This window comes from Euleptes europaea, chromosome 9 (genome assembly GCF_029931775.1).
Source record: "Euleptes europaea isolate rEulEur1 chromosome 9, rEulEur1.hap1, whole genome shotgun sequence".
Lineage (NCBI taxonomy): Eukaryota > Metazoa > Chordata > Lepidosauria > Squamata > Sphaerodactylidae > Euleptes > Euleptes europaea.
This window is the reverse complement of record NC_079320.1, coordinates 10,691,927-10,710,384: the sequence shown is the minus strand read 5'-3', so window position 1 is coordinate 10,710,384 and position 18,458 is coordinate 10,691,927. Positions and strand designations below refer to the sequence as shown.

General features: G+C 45.7%; 1 protein-coding gene across 1 annotated transcript in view; it reads right to left on the bottom strand.

Annotated features, from left to right (window-relative positions):
* Positions 1-16,654, bottom strand: part of FRAS1 (Fraser extracellular matrix complex subunit 1) — a 194,351-nt gene extending 177,697 nt beyond the window's left edge. Inside the window, 5 exon segments of the mRNA XM_056855545.1 lie at positions 5,124-5,315; positions 7,295-7,396; positions 10,773-10,856; positions 14,124-14,257; positions 16,556-16,654. Of these exon segments, the coding sequence (XP_056711523.1) occupies positions 5,124-5,315; positions 7,295-7,396; positions 10,773-10,856; positions 14,124-14,234 (489 nt within the window). The 5' untranslated portion in view covers positions 14,235-14,257; positions 16,556-16,654.
* Between the last annotated feature and the right edge of the window lie 1,804 nt (positions 16,655-18,458).

Genomic DNA, 18,458 nt, shown 5'->3' with positions numbered 1-18,458 from the left:
TGGCAACCTTAGCCGTGCATCAGATCTCCACCTGATGGTTTAGCACACCTGGCTTCAACTAGAGCTCATGCCTGTTCCATCATAACTCCCACCCTATGAAATGGGCTCCCTAAGGAGCTGAGGAGGGTGCCATCACTAGAAATTTTCAGGAGGCACCGCAAGGCCATTTTATTTGGTAGGGTATAGAAGAAGAAGAGTTGGTTAGAAGAAGAAGAGTTGGTTTTTATATACTGTTTTTCTCTACCTTTTAAGGAGTCTCAAAGCGGCTTACAATCACCTTCCCTTATCCTCCCCCCAACAGACAACTTGTGAGGTAGGTGGGGCTGAGAGAGTTTGAAGAGAACTGTGACTAGCCCAAGGCCCCCCAGCTGGCTTCATGTGGAGGAGTGGGGAATCAAACCCGGTTCTCCAGACTACAGTTCACCGCTCTTAACCACTACACCATGCTGGCTCTTTTGGGGAGGGGGTATTTGGAATTTAACTTTAATGGAGAACCGTTTTCTCCAAGCTCTTTGCAGTCTGGAGATCAGTTGTAAAAGCAGATCTTCAGGCCCCACATGGAGGTTGGCAACACTAGGGGCACTTTCACACATGCTGAATAATGCACCTCCCACTTTCAATCCACTTTAACAATCGTTTGCAAGTGGATTTTACCATTTCGCACAGTAAAATCCTGCTGCAAAGTGTGTCGGAAATTGATTGAAAATCGATTATTCAGCATGTGTGAAAGTGCCCTATTTCTTCTTCAGGCCAAAATCACAGAAGGGACTTGCTGTGCATTATCAGCATCTCTCAAACACCGAGCCATCTTGTGCGATGGCTCTTTACTGCACACAGTGCACAGGACAGATATATTAAGCACAGCCTTTCAAAGATCAGCAGCCCTGCTGCACTTGGGAAGAATTTTCTAACACCCACAGCGAAGCGATACCTTTAAAAAATATTCCAGAATGTTTAGAATGTTGCGTTATATCAGTAGAGAAGAGGTGTCATGGGAATTAGCAGCACAGAAGATTGCGGGATTTCTCCAGCAGTTCAATGCTTTACATCAAACAGTACCCTTTTCCCCAAGCGAGAAAAAAAAATCCACATTTGCTGGAGAACTTCCAGACACTCTCTCGAGGCTTGAAACTCACGGCTTGTCAGTACATTAAGTCAAACAGGTTTGCTGGAAGGGTGTTGAATCCCTCGCTCCGTTCCTAGTCCCCCTATTTGCACTTGATAATCTGGTGCCTGCCTGCCTACCTACCTGTCTGGGATTCATGCCTACGCCTCTGGCCTCGTTACAGTTTAAACAGAGTTATGTGACCAGAAAAGTTAATTCTTCCCCAATGAAGGACGAAACCCATGGAGACGTGGCTTCAATTTAGCTCTGGCTCACTCATGCAAGTGCCCTAAATACTGAGCTGGCGAGCAGATCTGGAAGCTTGTGCGACAGGGAAATTATACCTGTTCTTGTGCTAGCATTGAATATTTCAGTGAAATAACACTGGTATCACATCTTAGGCAAATGAGCTGGAATGCACTGCCTTATAATAAGTAGATAGATAGATAGATAGATAGATAGATAGATAGATAGATAGATAGATAGATAGATAGATAGACAGACAGACAGACAGACAGACAGACAGACAGACAGACAGAAACACACACATGGGGACCTGCGATACTCAAAGGGGGATCCCATCTTGCTCCCCTCCACACCATCGCAACCCCCTGGCCTGCCACAACTCCTAGATTCTATCTGCATAGGGTTGTCAGGTCCCTCTTTGCCACCGGCAGAAAGTTTTTGGGGCGGAGCCTGAGGAGGGCGGGGTTTGGGAAGGGGAGGGACTTCAAACCCTACAGCAGCAGCAGGGCCCTGGGCAGCCAGCAGAGCTCTCCAGAGCCGTCGTATCAGCAGTTCAGGGAAGTAATTTGTGCACGTACTGATAGAATGTTATGTTTTGGGGAGGTTAAAACCCCCAATGTAACAACTTTGGGGTTTCTGCAAACCTGGGGGAGGAGTTCCCCAAGTTTGGAGGAAAATCTAATTTCTCTCGGCGTGGCCTCGAAGCACAGATTTAGATATCCGCAGATCTGGTCACACCTGAGAAACAGTTATATAGATTAGATCTAGAGACACACATACACATTCTGTATGAAATATACAATATAAAATCAGCACCACAGTTACAGAAACTCTGTGTCAAGTGTTGAATTCTGCAGCCTGCATGAATTATGCACCTCTGCAAAATGTCTCCTGTTGTGTATCATTTATTCAGTGGTTTCTCCTGATGAGTTTGCATAATTTATTCTATTTTGGTTAATCATGGGAAGGGAGAAGAACTACGCAGTGCAATGAAGTCCCACCCTTCCCCCCACCCATACAATCTGCAGCACTTCTGGCTTCTTAGATTTTACTACTTCCATGCATATTTTTGCAGCCATAAGGACTAGACACTTTAAAAAAACGACATTTGTTGTTGTCAAGAAGCCGAGAGTTATACAACCCGTCAGCTGCTGCAGGCTTTTTTTGGGGGGTGGGGGGGTGCCTGCGTAGAAACATATACCCAACTAGGTCCTAATGAGGTCAGACATTCTCAAAACTGGTATGGGTGGGATGAAAAATTCATTTATCCACAGTACTAAGGCATTCTCTTTCATTCTTCTCCACGGGCAAACTCAAGGTGCGTTTTATTTATATGTTTAGAATACTTTTAGATGGCTTGGAAAAGTATGCAAGGCGATAGACAAAATAATATACCAAAAGGGGAAAAAAGTGTACTCTTAAAGTGTACTCTTATCTCAAGTGTAAAGTGTAAAGTGTACTCTTATCTCACATCTCTTTCCAAGGATATTTTTAAAAATTACCACTCTTCACCCCAGCAATTGGGCTTCCTCTGTGTGGGAGGGGGCTCCACTTCCTGTAGCAGCCATTTTGTGATTGGCTCCGCCTCCCATGGCAACCATTGGGGACCCCTACTACAAACCATCCCAGCAAATGCTGCAGGGTTATACATGCTTACACTGGTTCCCAGGCTCCACCCCCAAAATCATAGAATCATAGAGTTGGAAGGGGCCATACAGGCCATCTAGTCCAACCTCCTGCTCAATGCAGGATCAGCCTAGAGCATCCCTGACAAGTGGTTAAAGGCTACCAGTGAAGAGGAGCTCACCACCTCCCTAGGTAGCTGATTCCACTGTCGAACAACTCTTACCGTAAAAAAAAAAAAAATCCTAATATCCAGCCGGTACCTTTCCTCCCATAATTTAAACCCATTCTTGCAAGTCCTATCCTTTGCTGCCAACAGGAACAGCTCCCTGCCCTCCTCGAAGTGACAGCCCTTCAAATACATCAAGAGAGCAATCCTGTCCTCCATCAACCTCCTCTTCTCCAGAGTAAACATTCTCAACTCCCTCAGCCTTTCCTTGTAGGGCTTGGTCTCCAAGCCCCTGATCATCCTCGTCGCTCTCCTGTGCACCTGCTCCATTCTGTCCACATCCTTTTTGAAGTGAGGCCTCCAGAACTGCACACAATACTCCAGGTGTGTCCTGACCATTGCTGTGTACAGCGGAACTATGACATCTTGTGATTTGGATGTTATGCCTCTGTTGATGCACCCCAAGATAGTATTAGCTTTTTTTGTCGCTGCATCACACTGGCTGCTCATATTTAATTTACGGTCCACCCGTACCCCAAGATCTTGTTGACACACACTGCTGTCCAGAAGTGTATCCCCCATCCAGTATGCATGTCCCTCATTTCTGTTACCCAGGTGTAGAACTTGGCACTAATCCTTGTTGAATTGCATCCTGTTCACATCCACCCACTTTTTCCAGTGTGTTCAGATCTCGTTGAATTTTATCTCTAACTTCTGGTGTGTTCGCTGCTCCTCCCAATCTCCAAGTATTTCCCAACCTAGGGCTGGCAACCCTATGCTCTACCGACAAACAGAAGACCCGATTCCCACTAGGGTTGCCAACCTCCAGGTGAGCCTGGAGATCTCCCATAATTACAAGTGATCTCCAGACTACTGAAATCTGTTCCCCTGGAGAATATAGCTGCTTTGGAGGATAGACTCTATGGGAGTATAGCCCGCTGAGGTCCCTCCTTCCAAAACCCTGCCCCACCACCAAATCGCCAGTAATTTTCCAGCCTGGAGTCAGCAAATCTGATTCCCACAGGGTGGTTTTTTTAGTTGTACGCCTAACATGAATCATAGAAGCATAGAGTTGGAAGGGGTCATGCAGACCATAGTCCAACCCCCTGCTCAATGCAGGATCAGCCTAGAGCATCCCTGACAACTGCTTGTCCAGCCTCTGCTTAAAGACTGCCAGTGAGGGGGAGCTCACCACCTCCCTAGGTAGCTGATTCCACTATCGAACAACTCTTACTGTAAAAAAAATGTTTCTAATTAGTTCTCGTAGTTTATCCGTGCTGTGTAACCGTGGTCTTGGTATTTTCTTCCTGACGTTTCGCCAGCAGCTGTGGCCGGCAGCTTCAGAGGAGTAACACTGAAGGACAGTGTCTCTCATGACACTGTCTCTCATGACATGAGAGACACTGTCCTTCAGTGTTACTCCTCTGAAGATGCCAGCCACAGCTGCTGGCGAAACGTCAGGAAATAAAATACCAAGACCACGGTTACACAGCCCGGATAACCTACGAGAACCAATGAACTCTGACCGTGGAAGCCTTTGACAATGTTCCTAATATCCAGCTGGTACCTTTCCGCCTTCAATTTAAACCCATTATTGTGAGTCCTATTCTCTGCTGCCAACAGGAACAGCTCCCTGCCCTCCTCGAAGTGACAGCCCTTCAAAACCTTAAAGAGAGCAATCATGTCCCCTCTCAACCTCCTCTTCTCCAGACTAAACATTCCCAAGTCCCTCAGCCTTTCCTCATAGGGCTTGGTCTCCAGGCCCCTGATCATGCTGAACAAACAAACCTGAAAATGTAAAGTGTGAACAAAAGGGGGACAAATCGGTGTTTGCGAATGCATACATCCTACACATAGCCTTGTAAAGGAACTAGGACTGGCCATGTCCTCCTGTTGAATAGCCTTTCACCAGCAAAGCTACGTAATGTGTTAAAAGGCCTTTGATACTGGTGGTCTTCCAAAACACAGTCACTTTCTTACCACGCCACACTCCACTTTGGCACATTCTCCATTCCAGCAAGCAACCTGGCCTGTGTCGCACACGCAGAACTCGCAACGAGGACCCTGCCACATCTCATTGTGGTATCTGACAGACCCTTCGTGTACGCAGCTCCCCTCGGCAGGCACGCACTTCTCACAGCACTTCTCTGGACGTCTCACTTTGTTCTCCCCCTAGGAACAAGCAGAACATGCAACTGAACAGAGAGATTTTTGCAAAGGAATATTTATAGGTTTTCCACCCTCCAAGTGGCACCTGGAGATCTCCCACTACTACAGATAGGGTTGCCAGCTCCTACCTGGAGGTTATTGGGGCGGAGCCTGAGGAGGGTGGGGTTTGGGGAGGGGAGGGACTTCAATGCCATACAGTCCAATTGCCAAAGCAGCCTTTTACTCCAGGTGAACTGATCTCTATCGGCTGGAGATCAGTTGTAATAGCTGGAGATCTCCAGCTACTCAGTTGTTCTCCAGACAACCAAGATCAGTTCCCCTGGAGAAAACAGCTGCTTTGGAGGGTGGACTCTATGGTATTATACCCGACTGATGTCCCTCCCCTTCCCAAACCCCACCCTCCCCAGGCTCCACCCCAAAAAATCTCCAGGTATTTACCAACACAGAGCTGGCAAGCCGAATTACATTTACTCTCAGAAAAGTATTCTTAGGATCACACTGTAAGTCAAAGGGCTTAGAAAAGTGTGATTCTGGGGGTTACCGCACTTGTATTCCCAGTGATATATTAAGAGTTTGAAAATGTTATAAAAAATACTGTTCGCACTTTGTTTGGCCCCTATAGCTGTGAAGACGTCTTCCAACCATTTATAAGCGGTGGTATCCAAAAACCCTTTTAAAGTGATGTTTTTTACAACATTTTCAAACTCTTAATGCATCGCTGGGAATACAAGGTGCGGTAACCCCCTCTGTTTAGAACTGCACAGTTACAGTGAAATCCTAAACAGCGTGGTGTAGTGGTGTAAGAGCAGTGGTTTGGAGCGGTGGACTCTGATCTGGAGAACCAGGTTTGATTCCCCACTCCTCCATGTGAGCAGTGGACGCCAATCTGGTGAACAGGATTTGTTTCCTCGCTCCTACACATGAAGCCAGTTCGGTGACCTTGGGCTAGTCACAGCTCTCTTAGAGCTCTCTCAGCCTCCCCTACCTCACAGGGTGTCTGTTATGGGGAAGGGAAAGGAAGGTGATTGTAAGCTGGTTTGATTCTCCCTTAAGTGGTAGAGAAAGTTGACATATAAATACCAACTCTTCTTCTTCCACATGAACGGCAGACTCTGATCTGGAGAACCAGGTTCGATTCTTCACTCCACCTCATGAAGCCTGCTGGGTGTTCTTGGCCTAGTCACAGTTCTCTCAGAACACCCTCAACACCACCTACCTCACAAGGTGCCTGTTGTGTGGTGGGGGGAGGTGATTGTAAGCCACTTTGACTCCTTATGGTAGAGAAAATTGGGGTATAAAAACCAACTCTTCTTCTTCATCAGACCAGAGGTCCATCTAGTCCCACATCCTTTCTCACATAGTGGCCAACCGGTTACTATGGAGGGCCAACAACAGGGCATAGAAGCCAAGCCCTTCTCCTGACATTGCCTCTTAGCATTGGTATTCAAAGGTTTACTGCCTCTGAACTTGGAGGTTCCCTGGAGTCTTCAAGTCTAGTACCTTGTGAGGTAGGTGGGGCTGAGAGAGTTTGGAGAGAACTGTGACTAGCCCAGGGTCACCCAGCAAGCTTCATGTGGAGGAGTGGGGAATCAAACCCAGTTCACCAGATTAGAGTCCATCGCTCCTAACCACTACACCACGCGGGCTCTAAGGGAACTAAAATTGCCTATGGAAGGCACACGGTCCTCACAGCTTTTCTCTGCACATCTCACTTTGCTCTCCCCCTAAGAACTGTGGGGAAAATAAAGAGCAGGGGGAAATACTCAGTACTGGGAATTTGACGGCACTCATGTAGAAGATTTGTTGAACTACACAGTTGTTATTTTGGAATGGCACATTATTTTCCTGGAATTGTATATTTTGTGTCTGTTGTACATTTTTTTAAAAAGGTCCTGGTACAGTACACAGACAAACACATTCACTTCGTAAGAAGAGAGAGACTGGTAGGAAACTCCCGGTTTCTAAGCAAGGGAATTAATTACCTTCTCGCATGTCAGTGGACCACAGGTCTGTCTGAGACACCTGGTCTCTCCTCGGTCACATATACAAGTCATGCAGGCATCTTTCTGCCACTGTTCTCCATGCTGAAAAACAAGAAAGTGCAGGCATGTTATAATTACTGCTGATCTCCATGCACTTTTCCCACAGGGGTGCTTTTTATGAATTCAGGTGGGCTGCATTCATGCAGGTACAAGCCACGTCTTTTAAAGGAAAGGATGAGCCAGCAGGAAAAGGTATTTATTGAGCATTCCTATCTCATTATTGGTTCCATTTTTATATAATACAAGTGCACCTTACTTTAACGTGCTCTTGGCTTTGCAGGGTTACTAGAGTGACATGGGACTTAGCTATGTGGAAGCAAGCCCCATACCACTAGGATAATGCATAAATTAATGCTTTCAACAGTCACCCCCACTCCATCCGCAGTGGCTTCCCATTTATTTCAGAGGGCAGCCATGTTGGTCTGCAGAAGAGGAGCCAGAGTTGAGCCCAGTAGCACCTTATAGGCCAAACTAAAATCTTGTTGGTTTCTAAGTTCAAGGAAAAAACAGAAGGGGAATGAGACCCAACCTGAAAAACAGAAGCTGGGTACCCAAATTTGGGTGGGATAAATCAAAGAAAGAAAGAAAATACAATTTACTTAAGGTGCTAGTCTTGGTGGTTTTAAAGGAAATGGAAACCAGCTCTGGCTGGTTTTAAAGGAAATGGGTGTGCCACTACATCTGATCGTTTTGATGCACAACCTGTATTCTGGACAAGAGGCCACAGTTAGAACAGAATATGGAGAAACGGAATGGTTTCCAATTGGCAAAGGTGTCAGACAAGGATGTATTTTATCTCTCTATCTCTTCAATCTATATGCAGAACATATAATTAGGAAAGCTGGATTAGATTTAGATGAAGGTGGAGTGAAAATTGGAGGGAGGAACATTAATAATTTGAGATATGCTGATGACACTACATTATTGGCAGAAAATAGTGAAGATTTGAAGCAACTACTGCTGAAAGTTAAAAGAGAAAGTGCCAAAGCAGGACTACAGCTGAACATCAAGAAAACAAAAGTAATGACTACAGGAGAATTACACAACTTTAAGGTTGACAATGAGGAAATTGATATTGTTCAAGACTTTCTATTCCTTGGCTCCACTATCAACCAAAAGGGAGACTGCAGCCAAGAAATTAGAAGGAGATTGAGACTGGGAAGGGCAGCCATGAAGGAATTGAAAAGATTTTGAAGTGTAAGGATGTGACTCTGGCCACCAAGACTAGATTAATTCATGCCATCGTATTCCCTATTACTATGTATGGGTGTGAAAGCTGGACAGTGAAGAAAGCTGATAGGAAGAAAATAGATTCCTTTGAAATGTGGTGTTGGAGGAGAGTGTTACGGATTCCGTGGACTGCCAAAAAAACAAATCAGTGGGTTATAGATCAAATCAAGCCTGAACTGACCATTGAAGCTAAAATGACTAAACTGAGGCTGTTGTATTTTGGTCACGTCATGAGACGACAAGAGTCACTGGAAAAGACCGTCATGATAGGAAAAGTTGAGGGCAGCAGGAAAAGAGGAAGACCCAACAAGAGATGGATTGACTCAATAAAGGAAGCCACAGCCTTCAATTTGCAAGATCTGAGCAAGGCTGTCAAAGATAGGACATTTTGGAGGACTTTCATTCATAGGGTCACCATGAGTCGGAAGCGACTTGACGGCACTTAACACACACACAAAGGTGCTATGTCAGGATAAAAATTGTTTAAAAATATCGTTAAAACAGCACAGTGGCATATCCTAGGTTGATATACTGTAACCACATGCCAGGCGTGTTCCGGCCTGTTTGGCCTTGCTCGGTGGCCAATTGAAACCCATGTAAAACATACACACACATTTACAGATATATAAACATATACAGACAATTATATATCAGACCAGGCATGTATGTAGGTTGTATAGTATATTTCCAATTATACAAACACCTGGTTAGATTGCCTACAAGTTGCTACACTGGGTTGTACATGTCTCCCATACAAAATGTGTGTGGTTTCTAAGATGCTATTGAACTTGAATCTAGCTGTTCATTTCTGGGCAAAAGCAGACCCAGGTACGTCTGTATGATATTATATCTCACGCTGTTGAAGATATCAGCCATTATATGGCTCCTTAAATATGGAAACGGGATAACATAAGGAGTCTTTTTACTGAATCAGACCATTGCCATCTTGTGTCTAATTCACTCTTCTCTACTTAAGAATTGATGGACTCACATTCTAGCTGTACCTGAAGAAGTGAGCTGTGGCTCAAGAAAGCTCATAACCCTGCCAGAAATGTTGTTAGTCTTTAAGGTGCTAATAGACTCTTGCTCTTTCTACTGTATCTGAAAAAGTGAGTTTTGATTCTCGCAAGCTTATACTCTGGAAATCTTGTTGGTCTTTAAAGTGCTAATGGACTCGAATCTTGCCCATTGTAGAGGAGATAAACTGATCAGAATGATTTGTAATTTTATTTTTTCACATAAGATAAGGCAGAATTTCCAAATGCAACAAACTGAATGGATGATCCAAGTATGCATTCCCCTGCACACGTGCGGGCCTCCAACATAATGAATGCGCAGCCCACATGCACATTAGCTTTCAGTAGACAGACAACTCTAACTTCCCGCCTCCTAACAAAAGAGGGTATACTGCTGGCTCATCTTGGCCACCTTCTGGGCGTGGAGTAAGGGTCACTGGGGGTGTGTCCGGGGAGGGGGAGGTAGTTGTGAATTTCCTGCATTGTACAGGGGGTTGGACTGGATGACCCTGGTGATCACTTCCAACTCCTATGATTCTACTCTCTGCAAAGAACACAGAACTCTATCATGAAAGGAAGGGCAGGAAGGGTTGCATCAATGTTTGGCTCTTGTGGCCCTTTCCTGCATGCCCAGGATAGTGCCGATTGCCACGTTGGGGTCAGGAAGCAATTATCCTCCAGGACAGATTGGCCAGGGATCCTGGAGGGTTTTTTTTTTTTTGCCATCTTCTGGGCATGGAGTAGGGGTCACTGGGTGTGTGTGCGGGGGGGAGGTAGTTGTGAATTTCTTGCATTGTGCAGGGGGTTGGACTAGATGACCCTGGTGGTCCCTTCCAACTCTATGATTCCATAATGCATCCTTGATTATAAAAGGCAAAGCTCCAACCTTGATCAGAAAAGCCTATCATCCCGTCTACCGCCACTCCTGCCCATCCCTTTCCAAAATGTGTCAACAGTAACGGTCTTATCTACTCCGGCTTGTGAACCGAGTTACCTCTTGCCAGAGCATTCCTTTCTGTTTCTAATCCCTTTCAACTCATGGGGCTTCCCAGCAAGAAGAAAAGGAGCAGGTTATTAATGCTGGCAGAATGTTGGGTGCCGGGGGAGGAGCGGAGATGTGTGTCATACCGTCCCCGTCAAGTCAGCTCTTGTGTAGTTCATCAAAGGGTTACCTCAAATGCTCTCCCTGAAATGGAGCAGGATTTTGGGATGCATTCTGGGCAGCATTTTCCAGCAGGTACAGCCAATGTTTCATCCTAAACATCAGAAGGGTGGGTGGGAGACACAAAGAAGCCATATGTAAGAACTGAAAAAGAGCAGATAACAGCAGGGCTGTGACTGAGAGAAAAAACACATCCAACTCCATGTTCTGCTCTAGAAATTGACTATGTACAAATAAGGCGAAGTAAACATACATTTACCCTTGGATTAAAGGGTTAGAGACTATAGACTACACCGCTGTGTATAATTCGCACTCTGTGTTGTTGTAAGTAGGTTCCTACTATGTAATTGTTGTTAATCCTTCCCAGGGCTCAGGGCTGCTGAAGCCCCCTGATCACTCACTTTGGGGAGGGGCTGTGGCTCAGTGGTAGAGCATCTGCTTGGCATGCAGAAGGTTCCAGGTTCAATCCCCAGTGTCTCCAATTAAAGGGATGTGAGAGACCTCTGCCTGAGACCCTGGAGAGCCGCTGCCGGTCTGAGCAGACAATACTGACTTTGATGGACCAAGGGTCTGATTCAGTGTAAGGCAGCTTCATGTGCTCATGTGGTCCATCACCTGTGGTCCTTGCTGCATGCATTGCCCAGTGCCATTCTGGAAAGGGCTGCAGGCAGTTGTGAACCCAGGGCTCATGACCGGATAAGGGACGGACACACAAGCATGTGGGAGGAATGAGGATGGGTGGGTGGGAGAAAGGGAAGGAGAGCACAAGCGGGAGACCTGGTGGTAGGCAGAGGATGGGAGGGGACCCTGGGAATTCTCTTCCTTGGGCCCCCCAAAACCTGGAACCGATACTGAAATAAGCCCAGTTCTTTGCTAACTCAGGAATTTAAAATGCACCAGAAAAGGAAGAAGAGAAAAGTTGGTTTTTATACCCCACTTTTCTCTACCGAAATGAGTCCCAAAGTGGCTTAAGATGAAGAAGAACTGGTTTTCATATGCTGATTTTCTCTACTTTTTAAGGAGTCTCAAATTGGCTTACACTCTCTCCCCCACCCCCCAAACAGGCACCTTGTAAGGTAGGTGAGGCTGAGAGAGCTCAGAGAGAACTATGACAAGCCCAAGGTCACCCAACAAGCTGCATGTAGAGGAGTGGGGAATCCAATCTGGTTCTCCAGATTAGAGTCTGCCACTCATGTGGAGCAGCGGGGAATCAAACCCGGTTCTCCAGATCAGAGTCCACCGCTCTTAACCACTGCACCACTACAAGAAAAGAAGAATAAGCACTGTAGGATTTCCCCCATTAAGGTTAATGCATTTTCCATTAGAGCCTCTTGTTAGGACATCTATCAAACGTTCTCAGAATTAGCTAAAGGGGGATTTGGTTGCTGCTTTTGCATTAAGCCGGAGCCTCCCGGCCTGATTATTCACACCCTGCCTGAGTCAACAATATAAGTCTTCAAAGTTCCACGGCATTCTAATGACCGGCTGATTAAACATCTGAGTGATCAATGGTGGGAAAACAGCACTTTGAAGATGAGGGGAGGGACAGAGATCTTTTGGAATCTCCCTTAAATTTGTTCCGAGACATTTTTAGTTGAGTTATACAAACTGGAGCAAAAGACGTTTTAGTGAGCGAAAAGAAGGTGTGTATTTTCCCTCTCCCTGGGATTAGTGATGCAACACCTGGCTCCTTAAAATGCAGGTGAGAGAATGTTAAAAGGCGAGGGGGGGGGGGAAGAATACTTTATGATGGGAAGATGATGAGGTTTGCCACCGCCATTTCAATTACGACCCCCAATGACTAACCTCACCCACATCAAGGGAGCTCTACTGCTGAATATAAAACAGGAATGTGCCGAAGAGCAAAAAACACCAACCTCCTGACACCGAAGGTAAAGCAGAGTTTAGTGAACTTGTAGGAGGTTTACCGGCAGTGGCCTTTTATGCAGGGACGTTTCCCCGTGGTCACCCCTGCCGGCTGCTTCGGGGCTTCCTTTTGATTATGTATGCCTTTTCCACTGTCCCCTTGCTCTCCCCACAAGTTTTTTCTGTGTTTTCCAGATGCTGTTTTAGCCAGAATCTGGAAAATATGGGCAAAACATGCGGGGAGAGCAAACCAACCTCTAACAGGCAGAAAAAGCATGTGTGATCAAAAGGAAGCCTCGAAGCAGTTGGCTGGAGTGACCGCAGGGAAACGTCCCTGCGTAAAAGGCCAGTGTCTCAGTTCTGCTCCACACTAAGGAACTGAAATGCTCCCAAATGTAGTGGGGGAAGGAAACAGTTGCCTTCTTCCTTGGATTGGAAGGTCAATGAACTTATGAAACCTTGACATACTGAGGCTCCATATAGCCCAGGATTCCTCTTTTCTTATCGACATCAGCTCTCGGGTAAAGAACGGGTCTTCCCTAACATCGACTCTGACCTGGAATTTAAGCATCACACATTCCACGTTCCTGGTTGGTGATGTGATGTGTGGTGTTCATACTTGCCATATGTGTTGATCACTGCAGGTGATAACACACATAGTAAATGACTTTTTTTGGTAAAACGTCTATTGTAATATGCTTCCCCCTCCCCTCTCTTGGAGCTCTGAAGATTTGTATCCCGTGAGTCCTTGTTAACTTTGTCATGGAAGTCGTTGAAACTGTACCCAAACCCAGTACTCTGAAGGAGAACCATAGACACAGAAGGCTAGACTGTCTCCATTCGTTTGGATAGTTTCGATCCAGAACACAATGCCTGGGGGGATATATAATGTCGCACCTGCTGCCAAAGCAATATTTAAAAAAACCTCCACAGCCAATCAGATCATGAACACATGAACACATGAAGCTGCCGTATACTGAATCAGACCCTCAGTCCATCAAAGTCAGTATTGTCTACTGAGACCGCCAGTGGCTTTCCAGGGTCTCAGGTGGAGGTCTTTCACATCACCTACTTGCCTGGTCCCTTTAACTGGAGATGCCGGGGATTGAAACAGGGACCTTCTGCATGCCAAGCAGATGCTCTACCACTAAGCCACAGCCCCTCCCCAAGATCTCCAATGGCTAATCAGAAGCCGTGCTGGACAAAAGCCCCATCTGGCTCCACCCACTTTCTAAACCCATTTTGTGGGCACCACAAAAGATGTCTGAGGACACCATGGTGTTAACAGGTGCATTATAGGTTGGGGGACCCCCAGCCTATAATGACTGTCTTTGGGGAACATTCCAGAATTGATGAGGTTACAATCTCATTTTTGTAGGATAATCTCATTGTAAATTCTTTTAACAGAGCAGTCAACTCTACTGGGGAATATGTATATGCAAATTTTTAAAGCACATATAATGAAAATATGTGGACAGCATACGTTTCATCTTACCTGGTTGCATGATACAGGATGACAAACCATTGTAAAGCACAATACGGTCCCATTCCAACAGGTACATCTAGCACACTGGCTGGGTTGCCACTCTTCACTATCCCGGAACATCTGGCCGTCGAAAGAGCAAGCCTCTAAAAAACATTTAAGGCAACAAGGTTTTCCCGGAACATCCCAGAATTAATGAGGGTACAATTTCATTTGGGTGGGATAATCTCATTGCAAAGTCAGACATCCCTGGCGATAATTCTGTACTCACAGTATCTTATAAATATGCCTCCCTGTGGTGAAATAAGAGACACAAACTCACGCGAAGGCCTTCAAGTGCCTCTTCCTGTGGCGGTATCTCCTCTGGGAAGTGCACTTATAAGAACAAAATAATCATGGAAGATTACAGAGATATCTCATCCTGTCTGAAGGGTTCTCTATTAAAACCTACCTGGAAATCCAGAAACTTGAGACCAAACTACAAATATGCTTAATAGAATCCTGAAGGCCCAACCAGATAAAGAAAACCTGCTTCCAGTGGTGACGACTGGGGCAAAGGGCCACGGGGAAAGATGGACAACTGAATCCCATCTCCTGTGGTTCTGTTTACTGCGTTTCTATGGTTTTGAGCTACAAATTGGCTCCCAAGTGGCTTACGCCGATCCGAACCACTACCAATATCGATCCCAATATTATTCAAAAGATGCTTGGAGACAGGAGTTCTCCATAAAGTATACTACCCATACACTCCAGTCACCTGGAGTGAAGCTTTTCTCCCTCTCTCAAAATACCAGAATGCGGGGTCATCTGCTGAAGCTGGCGGGTGAGTGATTCAGAACAGATGAAAGGAAGTATTTCTTCACACCACACATAGTTGAATTGTGGGACTCCCTGCCCCAGGATGTGGTGATGGCTGCCAACTTGGAAGGCTTTAAAAAGGGAGTGGACATGTTCATGGAGGAGAGTCAACACAGTGGAACACAGGCAGGATAATGATGCTGAAGTCATCTTGTTTGTGGGCTTCCTAGAGGCCCCTGGTTGGCCACCGTGTGAACAGACTGCTGAACTTGATGGGCCTTGGTCTGATCCAGCATGGCTTCTCCTATGTTCTTATCTTCGAAGGGCCTGCTTTGGCTGCCCCTGCCATCTGAAGCTAGATGGGGGAGACCTGAGAAAGGGCCTTCTCAGATGTGGCACCAAAACTCTGAAACTCCCTCCCCAGGGAGGTTCATCTGTCTTCCTTTATCGATGTATTTCACCAGCAGGTGAAGACTTTTTTGTTTCAGCTGGCATACCTCCCCCCCCCAATAACAGTTATAATTTTAACTGAATTATTAATTGCTCGAACATTTTAATGTTGTTTATGTTCAATGCCTTGTGGACCCCGATCAGGTGGAAAGGCAGCATTAAAATGTTTTAAATCATAAAAATAAATAATAACATCTTGGTAAAGGCATGATAGAAGGACGTCTGCCTGCTTCTCCTCCTTCTGGCTTCATCAAAGGCTATTTATAGATCAGAAGCAGCAGCTGTCAGCTGAGTCATGCTCCAGGCATGACGGAGGGGTTGTGATCTTGAGCTCATTTTACTGTTTGTTGTGCTGACGTTTTCTAGTGCTGGAGCTGTTGGTGCACCCTGCAGCTTAATTGTTTCGTTGCTTTTAATGAAACTGTTCTAAGACTGCTTGTCGGCCACCTTGGGCTCCATGGAAAGGCAGAATCATAGAATCATAGAGTTGGAAGGGACCACCAGAGTCATCTAGTCCAACCCCCTGCACAATGCAGGGAATTCACAACTACCTCCCCCCCACACCCCCAATGACTCCTACTCCATGCCCAGAAGATGGCCAAGATGCCCTCCGTCTCATGATCTGCCTAATGTCACAGAATCAGCATTGCTGACAGATGGTCATCTGTGTGTGTGTGTGTTAAGTGCCGTCAAGTCGCTTCCGACTCATGGCGAACCTATGAATCAGTGTCCTCCAAAATGTCTAGCCTCTGCTTAAAAACCTCCAGGGAAGGAGAGCTTACCACCTCCCGAGGAAGCCTGTTCCTCTGAGGAACCACTCTAAATGTTAGAAAATTCTTCCTAATGTCTAGACAGAAACACTTTTGATTTAATTTCAACCCGTTGGTTCTGGTCCGACCTTCTGGAGCAACAGAAAACAACTCAGCACCATCCTCACTATGTGACAGCCCTTCAAGTACTTGAAGATGGTTATCATATCCCCTCTCAGTCTTCTCCTCTTCAGGCGAAACATATCCAGCTCTTTCAACCTTTCCTCATAGGACTTAAAAACATTTTAAATAAATCTGAAAGCGAGGGAGCTTGGCTACTAAGTGACTTACAAAACACTGGGAAAACATGCCCAGGGATTTCTCATCTACCCATATTTCTAAAGGCACAAAAACAGCAAATCCAGCCCTCCCCTTCCACTCACTCACCTCCACTGCCAACGCATTTTGGACAGCACTCTCCTTGGCTGATGGATTCCACCTCTCCCCTCTTGCAAGAAAGATTGGGGCAGGGCTTGGGGGTGCAAATAACGCTCCCCCTGTCACAAAAGCAGGTTGTGCATCCAGAGTCGGCCCATTCCGTACCATGCTGCAGGGAGAAACAAAGATGAGAGAGACCTAACAGGCCACTGTGGGAAACGGCACAAGAGCAGAAAATACAACGCCATCTCTCCGCATTGATCTTCCCATTGCTGATCCCCATTATTTGACCCAGGAGGAAAGTAAATCCGAGAAAATCAGGTCATATATTTTAATGTCTGCATGAGTTCCGATAATATTCTTGAACAAATGTTGAAAATGCAAACATTACTCCCTTGCTTTAAGGCTGGAAAGTACATTTAAACCTTTATTGTGTTTGCCATGTTCCTTCATTCGTGCCAATTTGTGCCCCTTGGTAAAAATATCCTTTTGATTAGAGACATCTAGCACTCCCATTAGTGGCATAAGCAATGATAAGATGTATGCAATCAGTCAGGAAGGGATCGTAAGTCATAAGAACTGCCCAAGGGACAGAGCAAAAACAGGATCAACCCCAGCATTCTGTTTCCAACAGTGATCAGCCTCATAACTTAGACGGGTCGCCAGTTCACCATAAATTGACAGCCATCCCGTTGTTATCTCCATCTGATATTCAAAGGTATAGTGCCTCTGAACATGGAGGCTCCATTTAGTTTTTGTTTTTCAAATGTCATAGCTCATCGCTATGGAGAAGATGCGGAGGGAGGGCAGCATGGTATAGATCTCCGAAGCTAAGCAGGGTCAGTACTGGGATGAGGGACCTCCAAGGAAGATTCTGCAGAGGAAGGCAATGGCAAACCACCTGTGCTTCTCAGTTCCAGCATGGTGTAGTGGTTAAGAGCGGGGGTTAGGAGTGGTAGACTCTAATCTGGAGAGCCGTATTTGATTCCCCACTCCTCCACATGAAGCCTACTGGGTGACCTTGGTTAGCCACAGCTCTCTTAGATAGCTCTCAGCCCCACCTACCTCACAGGCTGTCTGTTGTGGGGAGGGGAAAGGAAGGCGACTGTAAGCCACTTTGAGACCCATTAGAGAAAATCAGCATATTAAAACCAGTTCTTCTTCTTCCCTTGAAAGACCTTTGCTGAGGTCGCCATACGTCTCCTGTAACTTGACAACACTTTACACACAGCCAAGATGGGGGCCCACAAAGAACTGCGGGGCAAAGAGGAAAATTTGGAAATCCCACCCCCCAAAATCTTCCTCTCCAGGAGTTTCTAAGCAATCTGGGGCCTGGACAGATTGATTACCTCCCCACCACACACACACTTTTCTTTTAACTGATTCTCTGCGCTTCCCAGAGCATAATCAGTCCTTACCCTGCCATTTTTTGAAGGAGAATGACCTTTTGATTTATTTACAGAATCATATTTTTCTGCAACCCTGAGGAGGCCCCTAAGGATCTAGAAACTTTCACTTTGTCTGCAGGTGGCTTCCAGTTTGCACCTTTTCTTATTCACAACTGAGGACAAACAATTGCTGTTAGGTACAATGATAAGTCCATTTTTCAGAGCTGCATTTGATTCCTGGAAAGGTCACCACTGGGATTTAAAGCTCTTTTTTTGTACATTGTCATTGTGAGCCTTTTTGTTATGTCCTGTTTTGTTGCGTGTGTGTGTGTGTTTTATGCTATTTATATGCCACCTTTATGCAATTGGCACAAAAATAACGTTAAGAACGGTGTGCATTTAACAGGACAATTTCAGTATGGGGAAACAGAAGATGGTACAAAAATAATTCAAAGGTTCGACTTGCACCAGGGAAAAGTGAAAACAAAACAGGGATTTGAGTTAAAGCGGCAGGACTACCTTTA